The sequence below is a fragment of the Pristis pectinata genome, chromosome 30 (assembly GCF_009764475.1).
Source record: "Pristis pectinata isolate sPriPec2 chromosome 30, sPriPec2.1.pri, whole genome shotgun sequence".
NCBI lineage: Eukaryota > Metazoa > Chordata > Chondrichthyes > Rhinopristiformes > Pristidae > Pristis > Pristis pectinata.
Window position 1 is genome coordinate 11,599,933 of NC_067434.1, and position 27,291 is coordinate 11,627,223.

The window sequence follows — 27,291 nt, forward strand, 5'->3', positions numbered from 1 at the left end:
AGCTTAAATCCTTTCTTCACCAACCTCTTCAACCAGCCAACCCCGCCTCTCACTCCTCCAACATTCACACACAACCCAAGGCCCAGTCTGTGTCAGTTGTGATGATGAGATAACCTACCAGAGATATGCAGGAGTTGATGGTGGTCATGAAGTGGGAATATTACCCGGAAACAGAGGGAAATGATATTTTGGCTCAAGAACAACTTTGTGACCCAAAAGGCCAAACACTTAGATTCTAAACACAAAAGACAATTAATATTTAATCTCAGATAGTGCAGTCCCAATGCCAATTGGAAAGTAAGTTTCACTTTCTAATGTGCGGGTAACTAAGATAAACCTAAATAAAATTCTGCAAGGATTCAAGTCTGCAGGTGAATTCTTCCAGAATTTGTAACAAAGACTTGATGCCGGGAGGAGAGGACTCTTTCTCTGTCCCGACAAACCTCAGGGCTGACTGGCCTGGTGGGAAATACCTCCCCCATTAAACTCAATGGGTGTGGTGAGGGACCTGATTTACTGGTGAACAGGTGGCTGGAAGGTCACCCACTTGAGGTTTGTCAAACAGCTTTGCCCACCCTGACATCTGTCAACCTGTAAAGAAAGTAAATGAGTCAAAGCTATAACATGGATGGTCTTTGGATTGGTAGTCCAGTAATTAATCACTGTCCATTATCCCTGAAGTAGTGCAGAACTTGTTGTTTGTTCTCTCAGTGTGGTGAATCTTACCCCCCCGCTTCCACTTCTGCCACCTTACCCCCACTTCCCCCGGCTCTTCCCTGGCTCCTCTCTGCCAAAGGAGATGAAAACAGACATTCAGCATCCATTATCTTCAGTTGTTACCTGGATGTTTAGTATAAAAAGGCAGATCTCTTTCTATTGAAGTGCTGTTTCTCACAAAGTTGTGAGAAAGTGCAAGCAGAAAAGGGGTAATACTTTACTTTAATTGAAGAAAAATCCTGAAAATCTGCTATGATGCTTATTTTATAAATACAACATGTCGCTGGCTGTCTAACAGCATCAGAAGAAACTCCAGCTTGAGCAGATAAATGTTTCTCACAGGGAAAGGCAAAAACACAAAACAGATCCTATTTCAAGATGAAATAATCTCATATCAAGCAGCTGGAGAGTGGATGGTATGGAAATTATTTTTACTTTTTATCTGACTCATCCTAAACCTGCCCTGAGCGTGTTTAACACAATAATACTGAGGAAGGTTTATTCATTAATAATAAAAAATAGAAAATGCTGGATATACTCAGTAGGTCAGGCTGTATCTGTGGGGAGAGAAACAAGGCTAGCATTTTGGTCGAAGGCCCTTCGTCAGAACTGGGAAGAAGACAAAAGAAGCTTGTTAACCCACAGGCAGAGTAGGAGAGGCGGATGTCTCTGATAGGGTAAAACCGGGGGTGATCATGGGGCTAAGCTGGAAACAAAGTTATTTGGTCAATCCGTGAATGGGAGCAGTTAGAGAATGAGAACATAGACAAAAGAATGCAGTTGTTGTGGAATTCAGAGCAGGGAGACATGCCTGGCAGGTCAAGGTTTATTCATTACCTGATACATCCTGTATCTGCCCTGAGACTGTTTGATGGAGCAGTGCAGACGGAAGTGTTCTCTTTTCGGGCTGTGTTTATCCCGAAATTGTTTGATGGAGCAATGCAGAGGGAGCCTTGCTGATCATTTTATCCATGCTGTACCTGACCTGGGAGTAATTGATTGGACTATGGAGAAAGAGTATTCTCTTTATGTAATCCTCATTTTACAAGCATACTAAATGATGGCATTGATTTCCCCCAGCGCTGATGCCCCTCGTTCTGGCTGGAAGAAAATTCACATTGAAGTTAAGGTAAATATTTCAAAAAGGGACAAAAGGGTTAAGTATGTAGATGGAATTAAATGAAATAATTAGGAATTTATCTCTATACCTTGCTTAGATAAGTGAATAATAAAAATCATGGGACAAAATCTGATTCAATGACAAAATGGCTCTGATACAGGTTTAATTGGTTTTCCAGAGCTGAGCTAAAGTACAGTAAAAAATTTGAATATGAATCCTCCCACATGTCCCTGGAATCCCACAATAAGCTTGGTACCTCTATGAATAAATATTGTTTCTGATAGCTGGCCCTGATGGATTCTGTATCTAACAGTTGAATTAAGTTTTTTAACTCACCAAAGAAATTCATTGTGTAATTGAAGAAAATTAATTGCTCCCTGTTGCCATGCCTCAAGAGAAGTGAAGGGTTTGTACTTACAGTATGTAGCCCTCTGCATCACATCTCAAAGCACTTCACACAAATGATTGTTGCAACCATTTTAAAAATGACATGATCAGGTACTTACTGTATATAGTGGGACCAAAGCTGGTGAATTCTGCTGAATTTGTTTAAAGAGGACAAAAATGGAACTTATACCTCTTTATTCAATGAGAGTCATAGGATCTATATCATACAAATGGATCATGGAAGAGGCATTTAGAGCCCTTAGTGTGAGGTCTTCTTCACTGCTGGAGTATTTACTGAAGTGCTCATCATTTGCTTGTCTACTGGAGTTGGGCTTGAACCTCAATGTTCAGTGAGGTGTTAACAAGTGACCATTTTAATTTTTACATGCTGGTGTTAGCTAACTGAAGTAACGGCTGCCTCTGTTGTCTCACTAGATCTCAATTGTTTATCCCACAAGAAGGAAGCTTGATGATATGGTCCATTAAAGAATGTTCGAGGATTTCCCTGCATGGGTAATGCAGTTGTAGCACTGTATATCCCCACTGAAACACCATTAATTACATCACTTGAAATTCCAGTGGAAATACACTCATAGCCCATAATCACAATACGATGTATCACACAAACATCTTCAACTAGTTTTATTTGGCAAATGCCTAAAAAGAATATTCATTGCAGTTAATTTAGTTTTCTAGTTGAACACGCTCTGCAAAAGAATCTCACTGCCTCACCATGCAATGAAAACAAAGGCATGATGCCTGAGGCAAGATACTGTTCTTCTTAAGCTCTCTAGGTTTGCCTGTGTCAGAAATGTATCTTTAGAGAGGTCAGGCTGGATCTGTGGGTATAAATGTCCTTAGGGATCAGTGCTTGAATCAACAGATTTATCTTTTTATTGTATTTTCTTTACAAATCTTTGAAAATATCTATCCAAAATCCAAGGAAGTCCATGAATATGTTCACATACATTTACACTGCAGCTGGAGGGTTTAAGACCAATGTATGTAGTTGATTTCCTGTTTACACTGTTTAACTGCTGACTGGGCTGTCTGTAACTGCCTTGTTTTCTGCAGAGACTTCCTATACAAGCATCAGCAGAGCTGTCACTGAGAGATCAGATATCTCAGAGAATGTGAACAGTAGGACCTATCCATCTGAGCATTGTCATTTATATTAAAAGTCCTAATCTGAAAAGTTAACAGCTTTTCTCTCCACAGATGCTACCTGAGCCGCTGAGTGTTTCTAGTATTTTCTGCTTTTATTTCACACTTCCAACACATGCAGTATTTTGAGTAACAAGCAATCTGCTGGAGGAACTCGGCAGGTCAAGCAGCATCTGTGGAAGGAAGGGAACTGTCAACATTTCAGATCGAAACCCTGCATCAGGATTTTCATCCTGATGCTCCCAGTTTTGACCTCAAATGTTGACAATTCCTTTCCCTCCCACAGATGCTGCTCAACCCGCTGAGTTCCTCCAGCAGATTGTTTGTTGCTCCAGGTTTCAGCGTCTGCAGTCTCTTGTGTCTCCATATGCAGTATTTCACTTTGTGGACTCACAAAGATATTAGAATCTGGAGGACTTCACTAAACAGCTTGTAAACCAGGTGCGGCATTACACTAGCTTAACATTCCATTCAGCATCAGATCTACATGAAGTCTCACTGGATTTCCCAGGAATTATATTCAACTCTTGATCACTGCTGTTTTAGTATAAAATGGAAGTTATTTTTCTCTTCACTAAACTGATTTAAATGAGGTGTGATACAGGGATACCAGAACAAAGGGTCCAAAGGTAGGAAAAAACTAAGAAGTGATTCAGAAATTAGAGAAATATATACATTCCCATGACTTCCCCTGTCCCTAGACCAATTGGTGAAGTGGTTGAAAGTCTGTGGGTGTTCTTTGATACTCTTCCAACAGTTGTCCCAATGATGTGATGATGATTTGAGGAAGTAGATAAGATAATCACAGTAGGGTCCAATTTTCTCCCCTTCCAGCAGAGATTGTTGGATACATTCAGGAGCTGATAGTCTGATTGATTTCCATTTGTCTGAAAAGGCCCAAGCAGCCTCCACAAGGACCCACACTGATCCAACCTCAGCGGGACAAGTGTCTGTGGTACAGCTTCACAAAGTCAGTCAAGTTTATTGCCATATGCACAAATACATGCGTGCACAGGTGCAATGAAAAGCTTACTTGCAGCAGCATCACAGGCACATAGCATCAGGAAAGCAGGAAGAAAAACAGAAATTAAACATAAAAATTTTTCACAAGAAAAACATAAATTAAACAAAATATACACCATTTTTTTTACAGGAAAGAACTCAATTAGAACAAAAGAAAACTCGTAGTGCGAAGTGATCAAAGTGGTCACACTGAGGTAGTGATGAGGGTTGTGCCCGTTTGGTTCAAGAACCGAATGGTTGAAGGGAAGTAGCTGTTCTCGAACCTGGTGGTGTGGGACTTCAGGCTTCTGTACCTCCTGCCCCATGGTAGCTGTGAGAAGAGGGCATGACCCAGATGGTGGGGATCTTTGGCTGAATTGGCCAAGTCCCTGGCACAGCCAAACCATTGCTTATGCATCTGTCCAGCAGCCAGTGTGAGAGACTGCAGATGATTGAATCTGGAACAAAAATCAAACTGCTGGAGGAACTCAGTGGGTCAGGTAGCATCTGAAGAGGCAGAGGGATGGCCAGTACTAGATCTCTCCTACCCTCTGACCCTTTAGCCCGACCATGAGTTGCTGCACCGTGCCATGAGTCCCTTTTAGAGGTATCTGCTTCACTCTGGTACAGAAGCAGGTTCCTGCAGCCAGTGAGGAACTGAGTGCCAACTCCGGATTCGGCCTTGCTCGGGTGTATTTCTTTCTGGATTGTTTGATTCCTAACTCCATTGACAGCTGAGTGGTTATGAACGAGCCACTCCGACGGTTCATAGCCTCAGTACTGTGCTCTTTCATTGTATAATATCCACCGACAGACAGCGATCTTCTGCCCTTGACCGCACTGAAACCTTTCCAATGTCCACCTGCCCTGCGCAACGCCTGGCTCCCAGTAGTTTGCGGGGATAACCTCTTCCCAGCTCGGATTGTCCACCGCATATATTTCCAGATTCCTGAATCCATCTCAGTTTACCTCCCTCTCTCTCTCCATTCTCACTTCTTTCTCACAGCACGTTCTTGACTTATTTCCAGCGTACTCCTCTGACCACGGTCCCACAGACCGTCTCACCCCCTACACACAGTGGCAGTCACTCTCCGGAGCCTCGGGACGCCGCTGTGACTCCCTGTCCCCGTTATTTTCCTGTGTTCACTCACTTCTCTTAATTTTGTCATTTGAAGTTTCTCCTTTATTTGAGCTTAAAAACAATCAGCCTTTGAGAGCGCCAGACTCATCTCCGGGGTAGGCTCTCCATTAACCCAGGAGCACCTTACCCTCTCGGTCCTCCCCTCAACACTACGAATTTGACATTATTAATGCTGAAGTTTTCATGACATTTCCCAATGCCCCAACGGCAGTGAATCTTTGGGTAGACAATGTCTGATTCACAACAGACTTTCAAACCCGCCATCAATCAGCTGCCGGGCGTCTGAACCTTTTATTTACAAACATTTACCAGCACCAAACAAATCCGACTGCAGGGCTTTTTGTACCAAGCCTGTGGCTCACACCTCGAGTTCCACCGGAGACCCTGATACCCGTGCGCGGTGAGACTCGGGTACCACACATCTTCCAGTGTTAGAAACAGATTTTAAAAATCTGCGATCTTGTTGATCTGTGGTATTGGCACCAATCTCTCTCTCTCTCGCTTTCTCTCTCTCTCTTTCTCTCTCTCTCACACACACACACACACCAGGGAATACACACTGTCTCCACCGACGCTCTATCTCTCTCCCTCCCCCCCTTCTCTCTCTCTCTCACACACACACACACCGACAACCACATAAGGACACACACATACACACACATTCTTTCACACATAGCCACACAACACACACACACACCTCAAGCTGTCTCGGCGCTTTATGGAGACAGAGGATTCGGTGTGAAACTAATCAATTTCAGCAGCGGACCGGTGGCGGCGGTTACACGGTCCCATCCGCCCTAGACATTTCCCCCCCTGTAAATCAAACTTACAGGGCCCGCCAGCAGCCGTTTCACGCTCCCTCGGGCCCGCCACAGGTTAAGCGGGGGGCCACGGGGCACAAGACAACCCCCTTCCCAGAGTTCCAGCTCCCGTTTGCCCCTGTCACCTTTAACACTTCAAGCCCCAAACATTCTCCTGCAAAGCCTTGGGGTTTTCTCCCGGAGAAACCTTGAATGGTCCTCGACTGGAAACCCCCTCCCCCATGGATAACGGGTGAACCCTCCCCAGCCTCTCCCTTCGCCCCCCCCCCGTCTCCTGATTGTCTCTCTCTCTCTCTGCTACACGGCGCGCTCCTCTTTAATCTGTCTCCATCTCTCCGCGCAGTTCCATGTAGACACACACACACACACACACACACACTGCAATCACGTGGCGCAGAGACACCTCCGCAATTTGGATGTTATGTCCGGGAGCTGGTGGCGAGAAGCGCTGGCTCCGCGCACTTTGCCTTTTCTCCTTGTCCGTCTCTCGTCCAGTTTGCGTTCCCCCCCCCGGTTATTAATGACCGCGGCCGTATATTGTGTGTATGTGTGTGTGCGCGCTTTCCAAGGGTGGGGGTTGTATTAGGATCTGCCCCAAGCCGACTGATGCGCAAAGGAAAAAATGGAAGTTCTACCCCTGTGCCTCTTAGCCGCCTTCTCTTGGATTTTTGGCAGCGATTTAGTGCGGGCAGATTCTATCATCCACATCGGTAAGCACTCGGCGACGGACAAGCAGAGCCTGTATTGTGAATGTGTTGGAGGCTGTCGAGGGTCAGGGGAGGTGGTGGTTGGTTAGGGGGAAGGGTGTTTGGGGAGGGGGTTGGGGAAGCAGTCGAGGTTGGGGAAGGCTGCCCTCTCCCCTTCCCTCTCCTGCCGGGCTCGGAGAGAGCGGGGGAAGACGTGGGACGCCGCCTGGACCGACCGGCATGCGACCGGGACCGGGGTGAGCAGCGAGCCGGCGCTCAGTGCTGGAATGTAGAACCGTGCTCTCCTGATCTCTCTTCCCCCCCCCCCCACAAACACCTCCAAATCCCACCGCCTCAATGCCCTCGCAACCCAAGATTCAAGACCCAACAAACTTTCTGCACCCCCATCCTCCTGAGCCCCGTCTCTGTGCCTTGAGATTCGTGTGTAACTGAACCGCCGGCTTGGCCAGCCACCACTTCTCCCTACAAACACCACATAAAAGTTTAAGGAGATCCACCCCCCCACCGCCCTCATTTTCACCCCGACCCGCTTCCTCTATTTTTCCTCCCTCCCAGCTTTCCTGTCCCAATCTTCTCTCCCCCATCCCAATCGCTCGAACTCCTCCAACTGCCCACCCCCTTCCCTCGCCCGTAATACCTCTGGTCCCCACCCACCCACCCATCCACGCACAGGACTAGCCCCGTCTCCCTGCCGCCCTGCGAGGGACTGCGGCCTCTCGCCTGGGCCCACAGCTGTTGAGCAATGAACCAAAGACGGGCCAGACCCGGAGCTCGGCTCAACGACCTGTAGCCCGCCACTTCGCAATTTCTTTTTTTTTTCTTTTGCTGATTTAAGGAACGCCCGATGTAATGGCAAGAGTGACGGGCCGGATAAACCAACGGCCAGCTATCCAGCAAAGAATGGGGGTGGTGTGGGGGGTTCAGGGTGCGCTCCCCTGAGACGGGCAGGGCTGAGGTTGCTTCCCAGGCTCTGCTGTGCATCAGGGTAGTCGGACACCTGTAAGGCAGCCTGGGCTTCGGACGCCAAGATCTGCCCAGAGTATCCGATTTTATGCAGCTGTAGATGGCCATCAATCGGCCTGAGCGGTTCACCCCCGAACAAAATAGCAATAAACCATCATTTTACATCGCAAGAGAGTTTCTTAACTATCTACAGCGACAACTCGCGCGCACACACACAGAGCCAGAGACAGGGAGGGTGTACAGTGCTGGCAACATAATTCACTTGTAAGGAAGTGTAGATTTGCCCAAACACACACTGCGGACTCAGGGACTTCCCGTATCGGGATCCAGACCGCCTTTCATTTACAGTCCACGGATGAAAATTGAAGAGAAACAAATAATATGCAAACACATAACCCCATCCTTAGCTTCCAACTAACTTCTGCTGTCGTATTGATTGCATCTTTCCAGTCAACAGTTACAAATAAGGCGTCTTTTTTTTAACATTTATTGTACAGACTTGGTCTGTACGGGACCCTGGTGTACTGGAGAGGTCTGCGCAGGAATTTGATATGCAGGCCTGGTGTTACAGAATTCCATTACACATGCCTGGACTATACTGGATTCCAATGCACAAGCCTAGACTTTACAGGGTATATGGTGGTGCATTTCGGCTTGTACTGTAACCGGCCACTGTGGACTGTAATTATTTTTATTTTTAATGGGAAGTTAAATCAGCCGGGCAACACGTTTATTCGTTTATTAATGACTTTATCACGCATTAGTGATTTATTTTTTCTAGATGACAATTATTCCTTGGATTAAACTGCTGCAAGAACCTCCTGGGAGCGGGCCTTTAATGTAACCTCATAGACCAGTGAATGATACTTTCTCAACAATAGTGTACCTCGGGGACCTGTGCATTCAGAGAGACTTGTTTGCGTGTTTGCCAAGCGACATCAGTCCTCACATTAACCAGTTGTTGCGTTATTGTTGGTCTTTAATTATTTTAATGCCTTTTGTTCAAATTTCCGAAGGAGTGAATGAGTGGGGACCGGCTGTTGGACTTCCATTGTCAGACCCGGGCGGACAGTTCCCTGGTGCTGAAATGATTCTTAGGCACTCTTTAAGGCCCGGGATTCCCAATGTCCCGCCCGCTCCTGCAAATTTCCCCCACTGAACTTGCTTCAGTTCCCCAGAACAATGACCTGTAGTCAGACACCCTCTTTAGCATTTCCCTTTCCTCTGACAGGTGCAATTTTTGAAGAGAGTGCGGCGAAGGACGACGAGGTTTTCCAGCTGGCCGTCTCCGACCTCAGTCTCAACGACGACATTTTACAAAGCGAGAAAATAACCTATTCCATCAAATTCGTCGAGGCGAACAATCCCTTTCAGACAGTGCAGGAAGGTAAGTGCATGAGAAAATAATACAATCAAACCCCTCCCAATAACTCGCTCTGCCCTCTGTACCGGAACCAAAACCGAACTCCAAGCTTTTTTAATGTTTACTCTTCTCTCGTTGTCATCATCCACGGAAACCAATCTGATAATATCCCCAAACAAACGGCTGTGGTGCGTGAGGGGATCTCTCCTCGGCGGCCCCAGCCGGTGGTGGGCGCTGTTTGATAAGGAATGAAGGAATATTGTTACTGGGCAGTGGTGGGACACATTTATCTCCTCAGCTATTTCCAGGAACGAAACAGTTTCCCGGTTTGACTCCAGAAGCTTCCTGCGGGAAAAGTCCCCAGCAGACAGCTCCTGACCAGCAAGCGCCGTGTGTGAGGGTTCACTCAGTAATCACGGGCTTCAAATGGATCTGACGCTTTCGGTTCTAAATCCGTTCACGGGCAGTTGGATTATTGCGCACTTCAGACCCTGGTCGTTTCCGCTGGTTTTGTCGGACAGAGATTGCTGCGTTGCATTCAAACTAATAATCCTGAAGAAAGGATTAAAAGCAAAACACATCTGCACGGGTTTAGTGTAACTGTGCAGTATCCAGTTTAACAGCCACCTACGCTGTGGCGGCTGAGAGCGCCTTCTGGGGCGAGCCGCTGGAAAACCCGAGAGAGTAGCAGAGGATTCACCATTTGGAATTCCCCCCACCCCCTTTCCTCTTGTTTGTGGGGAACAGAGTACAGCACAGGCTCAGTATTCCCGGGGGGTACTGAGCCACGAGCACTAAGAGGTTCTGCGTCCCAAACGTGGTAGATTTTAAGCAATGGATTATTGTTATGTAACTCAATACGGGTATTATTCACCGTGCAGTTGTGTGCTGCGAGGGCAGTTACCTTTGGCACGGGTAAGTATTGCAGTGTGAGGCAACACTGCAACGTCATTATGCCAAGCACATTTATTCATTGTGTTTTGCTCAACTACACCACAGGAGTTCAGGAAAACTAATCGTTTCAGAACCTGAGTTGGCAGAACCAACCGTGTGGACTACTGCTACACAATAAAAAAAATTGTGAAAATATATTAGGGGCGTTGGTGAGCTCACATTAGACGGGGACAAGTATTTTTCATGTGTTTTATGGTGACTACTCTTGGGGGTAGAGAGAGTTAACAGGCAAGAGTGGCCATATTGGAATTCCTCTGCACTTTGTGTTGGCAGAAGTAATCCATCCAAGTTTAAATTATATGGGATAGCCAATCTCTGAAAAGTTGTTCCACTTAATATTTTCTAGAAGGGGGCCATTCGGCCCATCTGCCTCTTCTTTCCAAAGAGCCTACAATTGCAGCATCTAAATGCATCTCTGGACTTTTTGCCTCCAAATAGTTTCCTAGAATCCACTGCAGCATCAAGCCTGTTCTGTTGGGAAGTGATCCTTGACATCAGTCCTGGACTTTGATCTTATTCTGCTACAGTCATGCTTTAACATTATATTCCAATTGCATCCTTCTCTTAACACTGCCGAGAATCAATTTTGAATGATTCAGCATGCATGTTGGATTGTCAGAAATGGCAATAGATCTCTGTGACAAGAAACTCTATCTCTGCAGTAGTCATTGGGAAGCCTGCGTTTCCTTATAGCACTTCCGTCTAAACATTTTTATTAAGCATTCTCCTACTGGTGAGCTGGAAAAAAATGCTTATTTACCTCTGCTGTGTACTTTGTTTCCAGGAATAAATTTGCTCTGATCTTTACCTTACGATTTTTACTCATGCAGAGTTTCAGTTGCACGTCTTAATGTTTACAAGATATTTTAATTCTTGAAAAAATTAGGATATCTTTTTGTGATAGATTTATAATGTCTCCCAAGTGTCAGATCAATAAATTGGAACAATGAAGAATGTTGATGGTGTTGATTTCAAGATAACTTTTATTTTACTTCTTAACTTAAACTATGATAATGCACCATTAGTGTTTGGTAGTCAAGTTCAGATCTAGAATCACTTAATTTAAGACTTAGAAACAAACTTACTCTCTTCACCTAGATCATTCTTTGCAAAGGTTTTGACTGCCTTCTTTTGCAGATATGAGAGAATAATATCTTGAAACTTTGCTTGGTTAGGGATAATCCACTTGCAGAAACGTAGAATTGTGCCTACAGACTGGAGAAATCTAAACAAATCAACACTAGTGCTAGGATTTCTCCAGAAGTTCTGAATTTCACTTGCACTCACCTAGTATTTATTAATGGTAAAGTTCAATAATGTGTTATTTGATACATCACCATTATAATTGTTATAAAAAATACTACTTATATTTTAATTTAAGAACTGGAATGAGTAAACTCTTCACCAGAATGAGTAAAGCACAGTGACAGAGAGGAAGGGAGGTGGAAGTTTTGCATGAAGGGGTGGGATTCTTGGGCAACTATTGATTGACAATCTCCCATGTTTGCAGTGTTTTGATATGACATCTGAAGGGTAATTGTTCTCAATTTTGATGGCCATTTCCTTGTAGCACATTTATCTAAATAAACTCATTCCATTCGTAAATAATTATTTTCCCACCAGTGAGCTGAACTCATTTGTCACTTGCTCCTGTTCTGTGCTTTGTTTCCAAGAACAAATTTGAACTGATCTTTATTTGGAATTTTGCTTGTATTAAAAAATATAGGTTGCATGTGATCATTCATGTTTCCAAGAAATTATAGTGCTTAGAAAATTTATTTTTTTTGTAGTAGATTTGTAGTGCCTTTCATGTGTAGTGCATCATTTGACTCTTGGTTTCTATGTGCTATATTAAGGAATGATTGGAGCCAATTTTTGCATCCAATTTGACAGCAGATCAGCTGAAGTGAAGATACTAATGAGCTTGAACAGTGTTTGTTCCTGTATCATGCGATGAGTGTGAAATGCAAATAGAGCACAGTGCTGCTTTTGTCTGCTGCATTTTAACATGGCAGCCCTGGTTAGTTGGAGGTTTATGCCTTTGATTCTCTGAGCTCTGAATGTTCATTTTATCACAAGTGGTGGATTGGGCTCATTTGCTCCTCCACAGGGAAGGATGGAAAATCAGTTAAGTCCTTCCAGATCTACTGCCAAACATGTACAGTGGCTGGTTTCATAGAAGGGTTGCTGTAGATTCTGTCCACATGCTTTGTTAGCCCCTGGGGCATGTGGACACATTTTTATAAGTGGAAATTTTTTAGCTAGTGGTGATCACAGAAAGTCTGGTATATCTCCAGATATCATTCATTCAGGCAGTTTGAGAAGGCTTAGGTCATTTAGGCAATGAGCTGGAGAGAATTCAAATGCAGGAAGTGCTGTGATAGTGTCCAGTTAGGATGGAAATAGATGAAAGCACTTACATAAAATATCTACTTGGAGTTATTTGGTAGGGGCACAAGCCAGGACATTTTACTATAAGTAGTTCAGCTGTGTGCTCAGAGACCACACAAGAGAAAGCAAATGGATCCTCGATGGGGGTCAATGTTGCAATGTCGTTGAAGCTCACAGCAATGTGCAAGTTCAGTCCAAGCTAAAAGGGCAAAAATCCTTGACCTGAGTTTAGAGCAATTTGCAGTTTTAATCTATATGTTCACAGCAAAAAAAACTGTCCAAAGTTGAATCAAAATTTACAATCTTCCTCAGAGCTTTCATTGTGATACACAGTGTGAGAGATGAAATGTTACATGGGTAAAGTTGATGTGTGAGTTTCCCATTCTTTCTCTGACACAGGAGGGACATTGTGCTGACAGTGGATGATGTTATTAGGAGAGCACCATGTTCTCCACATCGACACTGTTCAGATAAATGAAGAGTATCATTCAACCAAAGAAATAATTACCAGCTGAACAAAGCCAATCATGTTTATAAGTTTGCATGTTAAACTTGGAACCTTGGTGTGCTGTTCAAACCACGTAACTGATCCATTGCCAATATTGTTTGTTTCCATCCTAAGAGTATAATCTGTTTATACCCTTGTCTCACCCACACCACCAACAAAGTCTTTGTTCACCTCAAGGCCTCCCCATTAGCTTCACCACTTTATAGCACAATATGGTACACTACTCTGCTGCTGTACCTGACGGATACATGTCCCCTTCTATACTCCTTCACTGGCTCTTGATCTATTGTCAGAAATTATCCAGGACATTATTTTATCCTCATCTTCAGAATTTCATGAATTCCGGAGCAGTCCCAATGTTTTGGATGGTAGCAAATGCATTATCGCTATTGAAAAAAAGAGCGAGGAAGAAGATTGGAACTAGATCTTCTGGCATCAGCTCTTGTGTACATGTGTTATTCAGAATGTGGTGAAAGGGCATTTAGAAAATTATAATACTCTGCAACCTCAATATAGTGCAGCCCATAAAATTATGATTTTGGGTATTCTGTGGGCATTATTTTATCCCAGGATGAAATTAGGTGAACATTAGTTTCACTTATAAAGTGGGTAGCTAGTGTTACACAGGTGTCAAAATTGTGCCCTGATATTTGAGTTATATCGAGTTTGCACTGTATCATTAGGCAGAGCCATCATTGTTTAAAGAGGACGCAGACCTGATGCAGACAAATGGGACTAGTGTTAATGGGCAGAAAGGTCAGCGTGGATGTGGTGGGCCTGCTTCTGTGCTGTACAACTCTATGACTCCATAAAAAGAAATTATGTTTGTCAAATCTAGGGTTGTTTAAAATTGAAAACACTTGGGTAGATCAGGGGAAATCAGTAGATATCGTCACTCTTGCTTTTTAACAAGGTATCACCTGGAATTTGTTACCTTATAAGTATTTTGAAAATCTGTGTATGTTAAATCTACTCGTTCTCCTAACCTGCCCTGCTGGTTTCATCTTCAAAGGACCTCTTGTACCATAAGATGGACTCCTGAGCTCACAATCTACTTACACGTTATTGTCTGCCTGCACTGCACTTTCTTTGTAACTGTAGCACTTTATTCTGCATTCTGTTATTGCTTTTCCCTTGTACTACCTCAATGTACTGATGTGATGAAATGATCTGTATGGACGGCATACAAAACAAAGTTCTTCACTGTACCTCAGTACATGTGACAATAATAAACCAATTTACTTATTAAATTTGACAAACATAATTTCTATTTGAAGGTTTTTACATAAAATTGGATTGAGAATAATGAATTAGTGTTTGGGAGGATTCATTAAAGGACAGGGAACAGAGAGTAGTAATAATGGGTATTAGTAGTGGGTTACTACAGTTATCTGTACTGCTCCCTGAGTTACTCACAATTAACATAAAAGGCTCAGCAGAAAAGGTAGACCATAACCTATCCAAGTTTGCTGATAGTACAACTGCATATGAACATAAGATCAGAGGGAAAATAGGAGCATGAGTAGGACACCCGGTCCCTCAAGCCTTCCCAGTTCCCGCTTCAATTTCTCTTCCATGTTTGTCCCCCAACAGCCTTCAGTTCCCTGACCTTTCAAAGATTTATGAGGATGTGAGAAGAACGCCGTGATTCAGAAAAGGGATGTAGATAGGTCAGGCAAGAGGGCAAAGGTGCAGCAGATGGACTTCAAAGTGGAAACATGATGTTGCTTGTTAGGAAGAACAAGAATAAAGTATATTATTTGAAATGGTGAAATACAAATACATGTTGGTATGCAGAAGAATCTTGGTGTGCTTGCTTCTGAGACACTGCAAGCCAACAAACAGATGCAGCAAGCAATTCAAATGGCAAATGCTACGTTGGCCTTTATTACTGATGAGGTATAAGGAAGTTTTTCTATAACTGTGCAGGGTTTTATTCTGGTCTCTGTACTTAAAGGATGGATTACTTGCATTGGGTTGCTGCAGCATGGTTTCACCAGACTGGTTCATGGAATGACGTTGTCTTATGTGGAGAGAGTGAGTAAAGTTGCCCAATAATCTCTGGGATTTTGAAGACTGAGAAATAGTCTTAATATAATACATAAAATTCTGAACAGGATGCCGAGAGCTTATCTCCACTGGCTGAAGAATTTGGAAGCGGGAGGTATGGTCTCAGGAAGATCAGATGGATATGTAGGATCAAGATGAGCAGAAATTTCTTAAGAAGTCATTAATCTGTGGAATTCATTTTCCCAAAGAGCCTTGGATTTTCAGTGGTTGATTCTGTTCAACACTTGAGATCAATGGATTTTTAGACAGAAAGGCTCATGGGGATTGGGCAGAAAAGTGAACAAGGTAGAACATTGGACATGATCTGTTGAATGTTGGAGCAGGCTCATAAGTTCTACCTGTTACGTTCTTTTAAATATTTTTCTGCCCTGTCCCAATTCAGATTTTTGTTTTTTTATATATTCTGAAGTTCTGTCACTATTTCACTCACTCCTTCCTCCAGCATTGGTTACAAGGAGCGTAGTTGTCATATCTCCACTTTTCCAAATTCTTTCACTAGTCAGTCCCTTCCTGCTTTTTTTTATTCCGTTATCTTTAAATCTTATTATGTTTGTAGTCTTTTCTCTCGAAACATGAAACTGCCCACAGCCCCTCTACTGTCAACAAAGCCTTTCTGAGTAATGTCCAGAACTAAACTTAGCACCCAATTAGTTGTACAACTGCAGTTCTGATACTTTTCCCCATTCTGGTTAACCATTGGTGGTTAGACAGAGAGTTTCGTCTATAAACCTGGCTAAGATTATGTAGCTTCATATAGCCTGGGATAGAGCATAGAAATGTCAGATAGCAAATCTAACTTATCTACTAACTTTCCTCTACTTCCTGCTCAGTGCCTTCTACTCTTCCTGTAAACCACTGCAGGATGTTTTGTTTTGTGAAGTGAGGTGTATAAATGTAACGTGTTATTGTCAACTATGTTCCAACAATAGCTTCTTATTAAGTGCCTTGGATTTCACTGTACTTCTCATTGTTTGTTGAGTTGTGATGATTACAATATTATTTTCATTGCATAATATTGGTTTGTCATAATGGATTCTGTTGAAGTCAGACAATATTTCTGCAGGATTCTTATTGCATTGTGGATGCTGCATTATTTAATGTCACATAAAAGAAGCCATTAAGCAGCTGTTGAAAATCACTTGCGTTGGCTGCTTGGACATGCCTATACCAGGCAGGCAATCATTAAGCTTTTACATTCAGTGATATTTGTCTTTTGCAAGGAAAACTGTAGGCGATAACCTTAATATATCCAGCACAACACAAAGAGAGTGACATTGTCTTCCTACAGAGATAATAGAACTCTGAATAAATCTTTTTTTTAAATTCAAATGTAGTGTGTTTCTGGTATTGTGGAGATTGTTGCTGTCACATTAATGTGTAAAGTGAATAATCAGATAGTAAATTGATGTGTCAGAAAGGAATATTTCGCCCACATCATTAAGACTGCTTCTTTCCCCAATATACAAAGTTAAATGTACCTCACCCTGTCTTTGCTACATATCCCATGACACCTAAAACATCTGTCAGTCTCTATCCTGATATCCCTAATTGTGCCTGAACCATAGCCCTTTGGAGGTAAGGGCTCAAGTTTTCCACTACCCTTCATGCAGAAACTGCTTCCTCATGTCCCTGCAACGTGGCCTGCTTCTAGTTTTGATATTATATTCGATTGCTCTTGATTCCTAAATCTGAAGCAATAGTTTCCCTCTCTAAAACCCTTGTGTCAACTTAAATGCCTCAACTAGATAATTCCTCAATGTCTACACAAGCCAAGTTTGTCTAATGATTTATCCTCCTCAGCGTTGGTATCTTTCAGGTGAATCTGTCCTGCAACCCTTCCATATCCTTTCCGGTGAGCAAAGTTGTCAGAACCAAATATAGTTTCCCATTAAGATCTATGCTTGTATTCTGATATTTTCCCTTGTTCTAGCTAATGATTATTAGTCAGACATGGAGCTACAACCATGCCTGAGATCATTTAGTGATAGGTGGCCAGGATGGAGCATAGAGTCATCTTGACTGGCTTGGAGCTACATCAGATACTGCATTACCTTTAAGAAATAACCCACCAAGCCAATCAGACTTCCAAAGTAAACTAAATGAAAGAAAAAGATAGGGTTAAAAACCAACACAAACTCTGTAGTTTCTGGAAATCTGAAATTAAAGCAGAAGGTGCAAGAAATGTTCAGCAGGTCAGGTAGCATCTGTGGAGAAACAAATAGAAGAATCAACATTTTGGGTCCATGACCCTACGTCGGAACTGGAAAGTCAGGAATGTTAGTGATTTGTCGGGCAGTACCTCAGGAACTTTAATGCTGAAGAATTTCATGGTCAGCAGCTTTTTTTTATTTCAGAAATATACTTTATTCATAATATACACACAATAAATACAACCACGCTGAATGAAACTAGTTGACATATGATTTTATATAAAATTTCCTTTTCCACTGCCTTATGGCAGCACTAATGCATTGTGTAGTGCTGTGGCTTTGCTGCAACACAGGTAATCATAGAAGTGGTGTGGTTTTCTGTTTAGCATGAAAAGCAGATGTCTGACACACTCTGTATGTGGCTCAAGCCTTGGATCCCGTATCTTCCCTGTGATTCTAGATAACTAAACACTTCCCTTTGTAGTTCAGCAGTGCTCCCTCTCTTCAAGCTTCCTATTCACTACACTGTATCCTCTTCGATTCCCCAGCTGCCGGAGTTTGACAAATCAACAAGGAAGGAGTGAATGTACAAGATAGTGAGGGATCAGAGCCACAGCTGGTTCTCCATCTCCCACCATTTAAAAGGGCTCAGAGTGATCTTCCATTCCAGAGAGCAGAACTGCTTCATTTTAAGAGACAGTTCTGATCCAACATTTAACGCTAACAAAACTACAATATTAAAACTGTTAAAAATTTACAGTTCAATAACACTGTAATGGCACTTAAATAAATAATTGACTTTCTTAATAACCCTGAAAAGCTGGTGTAACCAATTATGATAATGAATTAATAATATTACAGCATTGCTGTAAATATAGAACTTTGACAAACATTTATATTCTGATTCTGAATGTTAAATACTGAATAGATCCAATCAAGGAATGTTTTATAATTGTATCATTCATGTTTTAAATATCTCCAATCCTTATTATGTCACCTTTTTCATAATAGTGCGAGCACTCAATGAGCTTGAAAATGCCCTAAGTAGGAGCCACTGGCACCCAGTTGGTGTGAGGGTCATTGGTGCTCAGTTGGTGTGAGTTACTGACTCTCAGTGGACTACCATGAAAATCACTAGCACCCAATGGGCATTAGAATCACAGGTATTCATGTTGACCAGAATATTGACTACTCACATTAATATTATGGCTACAAGAGCAGGTCATAGGTTGGGTATCTTGTGGTGTGTGTCTCAACTCCCAGCTTCCCAAATCCTGCTCTCCATTTGGCAAGTCAGGAATGTGACAATATATTCTCAAGTGCCTGCATAAGTGTAGGCTCAGCAGTACCCAAGAAACTCAGCACACTCAGAACAAAGCAGCCCACCTGTTGCCACCTCATCCACCATCACGTTCCTCACACTGAAACAGCGTGGCTGTTCTGTGTACCATCTACAAACTGCACTGCTGTATCTCACCAGGGCTTCTTCAACAGCATCCCCACCTCCAAGAAGGGCAGGGGTAGCAGACACGAGATGCCACACCCTCTGTGAGTTCTTCTCCAAGTCTTGGGAATACATCATCATTCCTTCGTTGTTGCTGGAACTCGCTACTCAACAACACGGTCCGAGTTTATGAAGGAGATTCAAGTGGGCTCGAAGGATATTGGCATCTCATGGATGTAGGGGTCCCTTCTTGTAAACAGTAGCAGAGTGTGCTAACCAGAGAGTCTGTCTGTTGCTTGCAGTCAGGAAACATCAGGAGCAGCTAAGACTTTATCTGTGGGCATGTCTATCTCTGCTGGTACCTATTACTGAGGCAAAGTAGCACATTACACTTTGGTTGTGTAGCTATTCAGGCATTACATAACCCCCCTACCCAACTTCCATAGTCACTCCAGTGAGGGCAGTGGTAGCACAAGCTACAGGCATAAAAAGAACTCACTTTACCAAAAGGTGTTTTCTTCAATTCTCTTGGAGGCCATGAAGGTGACACTTCAATCATCCATGGCATTGATTCATTTCAAATAGGGGTGGGAAATCTTCCTAAATCAGCTTGGCTGGAAGTTGACAGGCTTTTCTATATTAGTGATATCCACCACAGGAAATGCTGCCTATTCATCACCTCCCATTTCATGACATGGCAGCCAGTGGCAATGTCAATAGAAGAACCACATGGCAGATAAGAAATTGAAACAAATGTGTTAAAATGCCATCTTAATATCGTGCTTTAAATTGATGTGATCAAGATCTTTTTCAGGCTTCTTTTCTCGTAGACATTTCCCCTGTGGTAAACTTGTTTCTGTCAAGAGATCAGATAGGTTGGGTGCAGTTACACTGTGCATACAGACAGAATCAGGCTTCATCCCAAAAGTTATTTCCTCTTACCATTCGGAAGATCTTTCACATCCTTTCTCTCATGTTCTTATTTCCTTTTCAAAGCTGCTATGCTATTTGTTTCAACCACTTCCCATAATAGTGATTATTATCATGTGGTGAGTGGATCTCACACACAGCAGTTTATCTGTGACCTGACCTATGCAGGTTGACACAACTTCACTACTTTGGGACACTAACCGGTAGAAATAAATCACATTTGCATTTTTATTGCTTTGATAACCTTTGATGCTGCTTATAATAATTTGTGTACATGTATCCCTGCATCCCTGTACTCTTCTGTAAAATACACTTTCTTAATTCCTCAGTTGTTTCTATTTTCTTGTTTTTGTAACATCCCAGTGTACAAATTTTCTAATGACTCCTTGAAGTGCCTGGAGTGCAAACTTCACATATACAGGACTGGAAGATATCATTGTAGTTCATTTCTTGGCCACCTCAATCATTTAACTTTGGTCAAATGTGCTCAGCTTCCCACTGAATTTATTAATAGTTTTTACCCTTGCTGTCTCTTACACTCCCCCCTCTATCCCTAGTAATTATTTATGAAGGAAGCAGTTAAACTGTTGCAGTAGAGTTCTCTTGATGCTGCCTGTAACAATATTGTAAACCAATTCTTTCTAAATAGGTCTGTAAATTTCTTTTCTGCAACAAACAGTGGATTTTTTCATGTTTTATACATCATTATTTTGTTCTCTCTGTCTGATCTGGCAGTACTTACCGTGAAATCTTCAAACATCAGTCGTTGGCACCATGGATTGTTCAAATCGCTCATTAACAGAGAACCCATTGAAATTGTATTTCTACAGCACACCACCCCATAATAATAAGCTTTTTCATGGATAAACATTTATAGAGAGAGTCTGTTTCCCTTTGGTATGTCCTTGCGCTACAGTAGCCAGAGCTAGGAGAAAGTTTCCCCCAATACCTTCTTGCTCACAATGAGTTATTCAGACTTGGTATCTTGGTATTCCAGTCATTGCTTCTTTTCCCTTATGGGTGGGATGGGATATCTCAGAGGTTGGAAGTTGAGTGCTTTTGACATTGCTTCAGGTAATCGATGGTTTGAGGTCAATAGTTCTGCTGGTGCCAGAATTAGCCTCAGGCTGTGATGTACTCTTCTCAGTTATTCTGGGAGGGTTAAATTACAAACTAAAAATCATCAATGTGTGTATGTATAGAGTGTTCTTCACAGAAAATTCTGTTTGATCATAAGAAATTCTTCTAAATTCAGAAATATCTGTGGAACAAAGGAATACTGATATGGTTTGGCCAACTATGTCTTCTCTCAGAGGTAACAAACAACCCAAAATTTACATGGTATAAATAAATCTGTTTGAATCTGTGAGGACAGTGGCGTAGGTTTGCAAGGCTGCTGTCTATATTTTGAATTTTGCATTTGGAAAAGCACCAACTTAGACTCACTCCCCTTCAGAGGATCCACTGAGAAGTTTTTTTGAGAATTGAATGAACCACAGGCATCTGTTTTATTTTCTTTTTACTGTTGATCAATAGGAGGCTTTGTGTTCCATATTTCTCCCCTTCACTCCAGTAAACACTGACTGATCTGGCTCGTGAAGCTGTAGGGGTCAATGCTTTGATCATGAGAGGGCAGAGATGAGGTGCACTATTAAATTATTCAGCTCTAGACGGTAGGAAATGTCATCCTTGGGTTTATTTCTATTTTTGTATTTTTCAATACAATACATCGAGAGTTACAGGTAACCTCAATTCTGGTTGCATCATAGTGTCAGGGTAGGTTTTATTGTTTTAGATCAATTTCCTATGCAGTAGAAATTGTGCAGGTTAGTTTGTCCAGCAGAAGGTGAGAGATAGCCTTGTGCCCCTATCAACAACCCTCACCATCACCACCACCGATCACCAACCACCAAATATCACCTCCACCACCAGCACCCACCATCATCAGATATATCCAATGGACCTAGGTAAGTTTAAATGATTTGCAATTCAAGCTACAATGGCTTTTAAAGACTGACAGACTGGTTGAGTTTGGTGAACAGATGTACCTGTGATTTGGACCCTCAATTCTCTGACTGGATGAAGAGTAGAAAGACAAAAGATGCTTAATGGGTGAAATCATAATTTTTGCAGCACATGTTAATAAAAGTGGAAAAAAGCACTGAGATGACCAGAGCCTTATAATAAACCTGGACCTTCCACCATTATCAAAAAACTTAGCTTGGATAGATGTGGCTTTTCATTTCTCAAATCAGAATCTTCCAACATGTGTCAGTTATTTCTTGTCTCCTTGCGAAAGTTTGAAGACTTTTTTTTATAATACTGGAGTGAAAACTTCAGGCAGCATTTGTACCCCTGTGTACTCTGAAAGCATCATTATCCATGATATGGGCAGAGCAGGATTGGTCTGATCTCGGTGATGTCCATGTGAAATCAAAGTATGGCACATGACCTCAACCTGATGTGGCCTAGTGGGAGCTACACAGGGGAGATAAAACCTAAAGCCCACAACAAGAAGAAAGTCTTTGCTACATCAGTCTGGCCATCCAGATAACGTGTAAAATTCCATCATGTACTTTTCTTCTCCCACTTCACTATAGGTTGGAGCGGTACCTGAGTACTAACCTTGCACCAATACCTCTGCCCATAATCATGGGTACCATGGTATCTGTTAGCATCTTCCCTTTTCCTCAACAGACCTAATATCATGTGGGTCTCTGTTATTGGCAAATAATTTTCCTTGTGAATATGTTATACAAATAAATAGATCCCCCATTGGTGTCGCTTAATCTGTGATAGAGCAATGAGAAAATTATTGATAAATTGTGATGGAAAATGTGTTGGAATGGGGCGAAACAAGTATGTGTTATGGATAAGATTTTAATATTATCTTGAAACAACAGGAGATCATTTTATTGACCATGGTGGGCATAAGTCATGGTTGAGGACAGTCTCCTCCATGGACTTGGGTAGCAGGTAAGAGCTTCAGGTGGCTGAAAAGTTTATCCTCAAGCTACATATTCTTTGGTAGTCAGTGTGAATGGATGTGGATAGGAAGGTGAGTTAACAAGTGTCTGGGTCTTGTTTCCCTTCCTTCCTTTCCCACTGTTTTTCCACCTCCAGGATGAGATGGTTCTCTATAATGTGGGGTATGCTTTCTCTCCCAATATGAATCCATGTAGCTTTTTCTGTCTAAGCCACACTTCTTAATTTTTGATTGGGATGTTGTTGAAGTTTTTCTTCTGGGTTCTAGAGATCTTGCTCTCTCACGAAGTTGGGAGTATTGCAATTGTTTGGATAGGCACACAGCGTCTTCAGATTTGCATTAGATGAGCAATGTATCGATGTTGGTGGCGTTATCATCAGAAGGGACGCTGGCACATGCGTAGCAAGCCTACATTGTATGAGGATCTTCTGCAGGTAGCACTGGTGGAGATGTTCTGGCAGATTGGCTGGTTCTTGTGGGTGATTCAGGTTTTATAACCATCGAAAAGGGTAAGGACTAAGAACAAAATTTGAGTCTGGTATTGTGGACATTGAACACTTGACTGTGGGACTTCCAAAAGCAAAGCTAGCACATCCAGGGTCACCTGTGGGCTATGTTTATTAATGCATCGTTTTATGACAGGATCGTTCTTCACAGGAGAAGTTTTTCCGCACAGAGGATGGTGGTTATCAGGAAGCTGCCAGAGGAGGTGGTAGAAGCAGATACAATTACAATGTTTAAAAGGCATTTGGACAGGTACTTAGATAGGAAAGGCTTTGAGAGATAATGGCCTAATGCAGGCAAATGGGATTAGCATAGATATGCATCACAGTTGACATGAACAAGGTGGGCTGAAAGGGCCTATTTCTATGCTGTATAATTCTATGTTTCTTATGCCATTGAACTTCCCAAACAAGCAGAAAGCTGAATTAAACACTGGGCAAAGCTGAACAAAGTTCAATTGCAACTTGTTATGGGTTACAACCACAGCTTTTTTCATTTACATGATATATTTTAAGATGTGAATAGGTAATCTCCTTTAACTTTGAATAAAAAGTCATGAACAAATCTTCAAGCAAAGTAGGGCCAGAAAGTGAGGATAATTCAGACATTATTACCAAGTTATAAAGTATTTAAATTTAGCATCAAAACATAGCAATTTGTGAAACAAAAGGTAAGCTTTTTGAGGTGGTTTTCTCTGCAGTACAGACTTGGAGGATAGGAAACCAACATGTTACAGTAACATAGTGGATGCCATCATTACAAGATGGTTCTTAGATAGGCAATTCCCAGTATAAATGTGCTTGTCAGACTTAACATTGGGAAATTCTGGCACAACAGTGAACAAATCACAACAATTAGATGAAAGAATTTATGGATGGTGTTTGTGCATGAATACAATATTTATCCTCAAGTAGGTAAGCGAAAGAACATGGAATTTTGTCATGGGAAGAATATTATGTGGAATGTATTATTTTGATGTTAAAAAACAGCTGTGTTTAATATGTCCCTTCCCAAGGAAGAGACAAGCACTAAAACACAAGCCAGAATTCAAGGTGCAAGAAGATCACGTGTGTTTAATTGCTGTTTGGTGAGGGAAATTAGTAGTTGATGTAAATTCTCAGGTGTGGGTCAGAGTAGCCTGGAATAAGAGGCCATTTTCAATCTTACTTTGCTACTTCTGATGCTTTTTGGTTCGATTTCTCAAATGCAAATGAGGCTTTGACATTTTATGATGAAGAGACAGATATACATGGAATCAGAGAAAGAGATTGACATAGTGAGGGAGTCATACATTCAAATAAAAAAAAGGGAATCTGAAAGAAAGGCAGAAGCTGCTGTTAATAAATGAAAATGAAAAAACACACAGATGCTGGAAATCTGAAATAAAAGCACAAAATGCTTGAAGTGCTCAGCAGCATCAAGTTCTGAAGAAACGTCCAGACTTGAAATATTAATTGTTTCTCTTCCCACAGATGCTGCCTGACATGCTGTGTGTTCCCAGCGTTTTCTGTTTTCATTTTAAATGATGTTAACACATTTTGAAAAAGTCATGCTAATATTTGGGTGAAAAACACCTTTGTTAAATCAATACAGAAAATGTTAACATGACATGAAACAGGCAGGTTAATGTACAACCATTCACAATTAAAACTTACCCGTTGCCCGGGGTGCCTGTTTTTGATTTTGTCAATTAAAAGGTAATGGTTCTGTAGATAAAAAATTAAACACTTGTTGAAATACAAGGAATGTGATTGGATTTAACGTGTATCAAAACAATGTTAAGGTCACTCTGCCTGAGTCATTCACAGCTGAGGCCATGTGGAGGAGAAGAACATTAACAGCAATTTAATTGTAAAGCAGGAAAACCAGCCTATTCTGTAATTGTGTGTTACATTGCATTTCCCAACTAAATTAACTTGTGCTTTGATGAACTGAGTTTCTAAATGTAGCAATTTGTGAAGCAATCAATAGTCTTTTTATTGGAACAATGGAGACAAAAAGAAGAGACCGTGCATTTGTAAATGAGGGACATTACATGGAATGGTAATTATTTCGTGCCTAAATTGAAACCCAAAGCTTTCTCTGTCAAGTATGGAGTGCTGGTCAATAAAATGCTCCCATGCTTAAGCTGAATATCAATATAATTAATTGTACTGCTGTGCTGGGGGATATTGCTGTCATTGATATAATGGGGAATGGTCAATTTTGGCTTGGTGCTGGCATTCTCACCCCTCAATCAGGAGGCTGTGGGTCCAAGACTTCAAGCAGGGACCTGACAGTAGGCTAGGTGAGTTACTGAGGTGGATTGAGGTTTGCTCATTTGGTGAATGGTCTTTCTGATGGACCACTGTGGATGAGCAGGGTGGGGCGTGGGTGGGGTTGCTCACCCCATGATTTAGGCTGGCATTGCCTTTCAGATGGGGTGTTTAATGGAGACCCTGTCTACCCTCTTGGGTGGATGTAGAAGATCCCACGACAGAGCTTGAAGAAGTCCAGGGTAAGTCTGGTTGATATCTATCCCTCAAAAGAGTTCGAGGAAGTTCCTCCTGCTCATAGATAACCTACGTCATGATGTTTGTGTTGATACAAGAGACTGCAGATGCTTGAATCTGGAGCAAAAATAGAGCTGCTGTAGGAACTCAGTGGGTCAGGTAGTATCTGAGGAGGGAAATGGACAGTCAATGTTCTCGACCCGAAACGTTGACTGTCTGTTTCTCTCCACAGATGCTGATTGACCCGCTGAGTTTCTCCAACAGCTCGTATATTGCTCATGAACTTCATGTTGTGTGCACAGCTCAGGCCCAACATATACTTATCCCAGCAAGATTCAGATTGCTTCACATAAGCTCCCCTTTAGCCAGTGTCCCCTCGCACTTCCCTGTATCGCCACATATCCTCACTGTGCTACTCTTTGGGATGCTTTTCTACTGTAATTATAATTTAATTTCTATTACATAAGTGCAATTGTTGTGTGTACGTGACTAGTATCCTCAATATCCTCCACCACAACTATTATTTTGTGGGATCACATTTGTAACTGAATGAGTGCAAAGAATTTTATCCTGGAAAGGATTTCTTTTCTAGGGTTGAATCGAACAGAATTAGTAATGAAACCTTTGATGACATCATATGCTTAATTCAGGAAAATGGGACAAGCTCTTAATAATTTATTCTGCTTCAATCAACTGAATATTCCTACTATATTTAAAACAATTTGCCCAACTGACATTCACCCTCTTTCAATCATTCATCTTTGCACATTCTCTTTGATATGAAAATTTCTGGACAAAATCTAAATCTTAGAAAATATTTAGGGAGGAATGAGTGATGTGTTATTTCCACTGGTCTATGAAGCAGAATCAAGGGCTCATCAACTCAAGATTATTACTGAAAGCAGATAGCCAGGGTTAGATAAATTTGTTTTCACACAAAACATTATTAGAAAATGAAATCTATTTCCCTGAACATTTATTGAAGTCAAGTCAATCCCACCATTTAAAAGGGACTTAAATGCATGAAAACTATTGGAAGAACATTGCATAAGCCTTTAAGACAATAGGTCCACAGTAGACTCAATCTCAATGCAGAATCTGTACACCATTGGATTTATTTACCACTGTGTTATAACTCAATCAAACTGCTGGCTGCATTTCTCTTAATATCCTTAGTTATCAAAAACTATCAATCTCACAGTTATAAACTGAGTTTGCACCTCCTGCTTGCTGTGAGAGTTCATTCTTCTATCACTTTTTGCTTGATGAATAGTTTTCTACCCGCTTCTGTGAATGGCCTGATTTAAGGTTGTGTATTCTTACTCTAGATCAGTAGTTTTCAACCTTTTTCATGCTGCAGCCCCCCCAAGAACATGTCCTTGTTAGATGGCAGATCCCCCAAAGCCCAAAAAATCAAACAATCGATAATTCATGCATACAACACTTAAATTACTGCACATAGGCCCTATTGAAATAG

The 27,291-nt window shown here is 41.9% G+C and overlaps 1 protein-coding gene across 1 annotated transcript in view; it reads left to right on the forward strand.

Annotated features, from left to right (window-relative positions):
- The first annotated feature begins 6,776 nt into the window (after positions 1 to 6,776).
- Positions 6,777 to 27,291, forward strand: part of LOC127584632 (glutamate receptor ionotropic, delta-1-like) — a 634,847-nt gene continuing 614,332 nt past the window's right edge. Inside the window, exons 1-2 of the mRNA XM_052041451.1 lie at positions 6,777 to 7,062; positions 9,254 to 9,409. Of these exons, the coding sequence (XP_051897411.1) occupies positions 6,975 to 7,062; positions 9,254 to 9,409 (244 nt within the window). The 5' untranslated portion in view covers positions 6,777 to 6,974. The remainder of the gene's footprint in view (positions 7,063 to 9,253; positions 9,410 to 27,291) is intronic.